This window comes from Merops nubicus, unplaced genomic scaffold (assembly GCF_000691845.1).
Source record: "Merops nubicus isolate BGI_N331 unplaced genomic scaffold, ASM69184v1 scaffold21020, whole genome shotgun sequence".
NCBI lineage: Eukaryota > Metazoa > Chordata > Aves > Coraciiformes > Meropidae > Merops > Merops nubicus.
The window spans coordinates 9,264-9,933 of record NW_008582440.1 but is presented as its reverse complement, the minus strand read 5'-3'; the positions used below and the strand labels follow the sequence as shown (position 1 = coordinate 9,933).

General features: G+C 33.9%; 1 protein-coding gene across 1 annotated transcript in view; it reads left to right on the top strand.

The window, feature by feature from the left end:
* Window positions 1–66: 66 nt before the first annotated feature.
* The window catches only part of LOC103770436 (nebulin-like), a gene marked incomplete at its 3' end in the record, with an annotated part of 9,479 nt that continues 8,875 nt past the window's right edge, over window positions 67–670 (top strand). The window contains 1 exon segment of the mRNA XM_008937697.1: window positions 67–243. Within this exon segment, the coding sequence (XP_008935945.1) occupies window positions 67–243 (177 nt within the window).

Here is a 670-nt window from a genome sequence, read left to right as displayed (position 1 = left end):
ATATATCTGATTATTTTCTTCTCCTTCTGCCTCCAGAATCAATACAAAGCAGAGTATGATGAAACTATGAAGGGTGTTGGATGGATGCCACTGGGCTCCCTGGAAGCTGAGAAGAACAAAAAAGCCATGGAAATTGTGAGTGAAAAGAAATATCGTCAGCATCCAGACACCTTGAAGTATTCTGTCCCAATGGATTCCATGAATATGGTCTTAGCTTTAAACAATGCTAAAATCATGGATGAGGTAAGAAAGTGTTCATTAAAATTCATTGAAGTTTTGCAGAAGTATGATATAAAGTTTAGCTGATGTAGTAGTCAATCTCATTGTGTGCATAGCTTTGGAAATCATCAGCTTTGACAGCTGATGAATATGCTTGAATATAATTGTATTTTGTCTTAGTAGACCTTTGATATACCTGAATGTGAAATACAATCCTAATATTTCTAAGAAATACCTATAAAGACAGACCTGGGGATCACTTCTTAATCATAAAGTTTATCCAAGATAACTGATGATAAATTTTTAGAGGTTTAGAACAAAAAATACTGGAGTGATCCCTTTTAGAAACAGGATTTCAACTTTTAAATGTGTGGTCTGTTCCATTTGATGCCTGTTACAAGAATATGAAGTTGCTACATGATATGAATACTTTTATAAGGAGGTATTTACT